Genomic DNA, 2,500 nt, shown 5'->3' on the forward strand with positions numbered 1-2,500 from the left:
ACAACACCAGGACAACCATGCTGGTAGCACAGTCATCGAAGTGGTGATTTACGTGGTTAGGGCGTGGGCCTCCGGGAAATTTTCTTTTACGGTGACAAGGTAGGGGAGCCTATAACTCCACGTGAAACCCAACTAAGGATCAAGTTAACGATGGACGACTGTAGTCAACTTAGCGGATGACTAGGAAGGATCCTGGGAGGATACAGGCTAATATATAAATTAATTCCAATTAAATCATAGGTATAAGCAGCTGGCCTAAATAAATGCGTTTTAAATGTATGCTTAAAATTGTTTAAAGCTCTACAGTTGCGAATCTTACTGGTTAGCGAGTTCCAATCTTTTCAGGCGGCGACACAAAAAGCCATGTCTCCAAATGTTATCTTACTTTCCAACACAAGGAGAAGCTCATTGTTTGATCTCAAATAATAGCGCAATGTACTCTTAATACCAATTAAATACTTTATATATTCAGGAGCAGGCCCGTGAATAGCTTTAAATGTAACTACTAGTTTCTTAAATCCAATTCTAAATTGCACTTGCAGCCAGTGAAGCCTAAAAAGCACAGGCGATATATGATCAAAGCAGCAAACATTGCAAAATTAAGCGCGCGGCTGTGTTTTGACACACTGTAACTAACTTCCCTTAAACCATATTATAAACTATGCGCCAAACCATATAATAAACTATTCCAATAGTCAATTCTACTAGTATGCATTTAATGTTGTGGAGGTGGAAATAAGATGAATTACAAATCTTATAGATTTGTGTCCCCATACTATGTTGTTGATCAAACCAGCAGCCCAAATTCTTGGCCCCTTGGGCTGAAGTAATCCGATGGTAACCAACAGCAAGAGAGCCTGCGCTGATCTTAGACAGTTGCAGTCTTGTTTCAATAAGTAAATACTCAGCTTTATCAACATTTAGCTTAAGCCGATCAGTCAGCATCTATAGACGTACGTCTTCTATACAGTGTTGCATTACCATAACTGCCTCATCCCGACTTGCTTGTGAATCAGGTTTAAAAGGAAGATAAAGCTGAGAGTCATCCAGCGTACCAATGAACGTCAGGTAGATGTGCGTTTACAATCTCAACAAGCTTGGATGAGTAAACGATAAACAATACGGGATCGAGAGAGGATACCTGAGGAACACCATACCGTAAGGAAAAACGGTCAGAGAGAATCCCATTGACGGAGATGTGTTGACTTCTGTATACTGAGAACCAGTCCAAGACTTTACCCGAGACGCCAACCCTTGACTGAAGACTCGTGATCAAAATACCGCGATCAACGAAATCGACGTCCACGCTTAAATCCAAAAGAACCAGCTAAGTTACGTGACCCTTGTTCATATTCATATAAATGTCATTCTTCACCTTTAAAAGAGCAGTATCTGTACCATGGTGTTGCCTATACGACGACTGCAAAGCAGGATAGAGACCATTGAAAGACATATGGAAAAGCTGTTGATCTGATACCGAGCGTTCTGTAAATTTCGACACATAAGAAAGATTAATAATTGGGCGTTATTTTTTATACCGAATATCGAGGCCATGTTTCTGGAGCAGAGAATTTACTATGCCTTTCTTCCATGAATCAGGAAAAGAGGCAGTCCCTAAAGACTGATTGATCATCTGTTTAATTACAGGAAAAAGCCCATCAATACACTCTGGTACTAATAGAGCTGGCATTGGTTCCAAAGCACGATACTTAGCACATTTCTTCACCAGCTCTATGACGTCATCATTATTTAAAGATAGATAGATAGATAGATAGTTTATTAAAAACTGCATCGCAGCCAGAGGCTGAATTACGCAATTATTGACAAATGCTTTACAATACTTTAAAAATTACAAATTAATCCTAGATAATAAGTCAAAAACTGATTATTAAGACAATATTAAAAATTCCATATAAAGTATTTACGTTAAAATATCTTAACTTATAAAGTATGTATATATATGGGATAAAACTACAGCCTGGACTGTTTGGACATCGCATATATAAAAGTGTTTCTTGTTCTGTTCGTACAAAGCTTTGGCATATTAAAATGGCGCGGTCGTCTTAGGTTATAGCGTGAGTTGTCATAGTCCGGTGGAAGGAGCGCTTTCAATTTATGGTTTGGGTCGTTGACAATGTTATCAAAAAACTTGCTGCATAGGACGTATTGATGCTCCAAAATGGGTGTTACCCCCACCTCTATTGCCGAGTTGCACTTTCCTGATGTTATTATTGATATTGCTCTTTTCTCGAGCCTTACCAGCTCGTTCTTTAAGTACTGTGGGAGACCGTTGGAAAAGACAGGTGCCGCATAATCTATAACAGATCTCACGCACGATACATAGAACATTGCTAGATCTTGTTTCGGAACTCCCGCTCTTTTTAACTGAGTTAGGAAATAGAGCCTCTTGCTAGCCTTTTTGGTTATCACAGTTACATGGTCGTTCCATGTTAGATCGTTCGCTATTGTAAGGCCTAGTAGCTTTGTACTAGTAACTAAC

At 39.2% G+C, this 2,500-nt stretch overlaps 1 protein-coding gene across 1 annotated transcript in view; it reads right to left on the reverse strand.

The window, feature by feature from the left end:
* Positions 1-1,881: 1,881 nt before the first annotated feature.
* LOC138057116 (uncharacterized) overlaps positions 1,882-2,500 on the reverse strand; it is an 858-nt gene continuing 239 nt past the window's right edge. Inside the window, exon 1 of the mRNA XM_068903176.1 lies at positions 1,882-2,500. This exon is cut by the window's right edge and continues 239 nt beyond it. Coding sequence (XP_068759277.1) covers positions 1,972-2,500 — 529 coding nt within the window. The 3' untranslated portion in view covers positions 1,882-1,971.

The sequence above is a fragment of the Montipora capricornis genome, chromosome 7 (genome assembly GCF_036669925.1).
Source record: "Montipora capricornis isolate CH-2021 chromosome 7, ASM3666992v2, whole genome shotgun sequence".
NCBI classification, from domain to species: Eukaryota; Metazoa; Cnidaria; class Anthozoa; order Scleractinia; family Acroporidae; genus Montipora; species Montipora capricornis.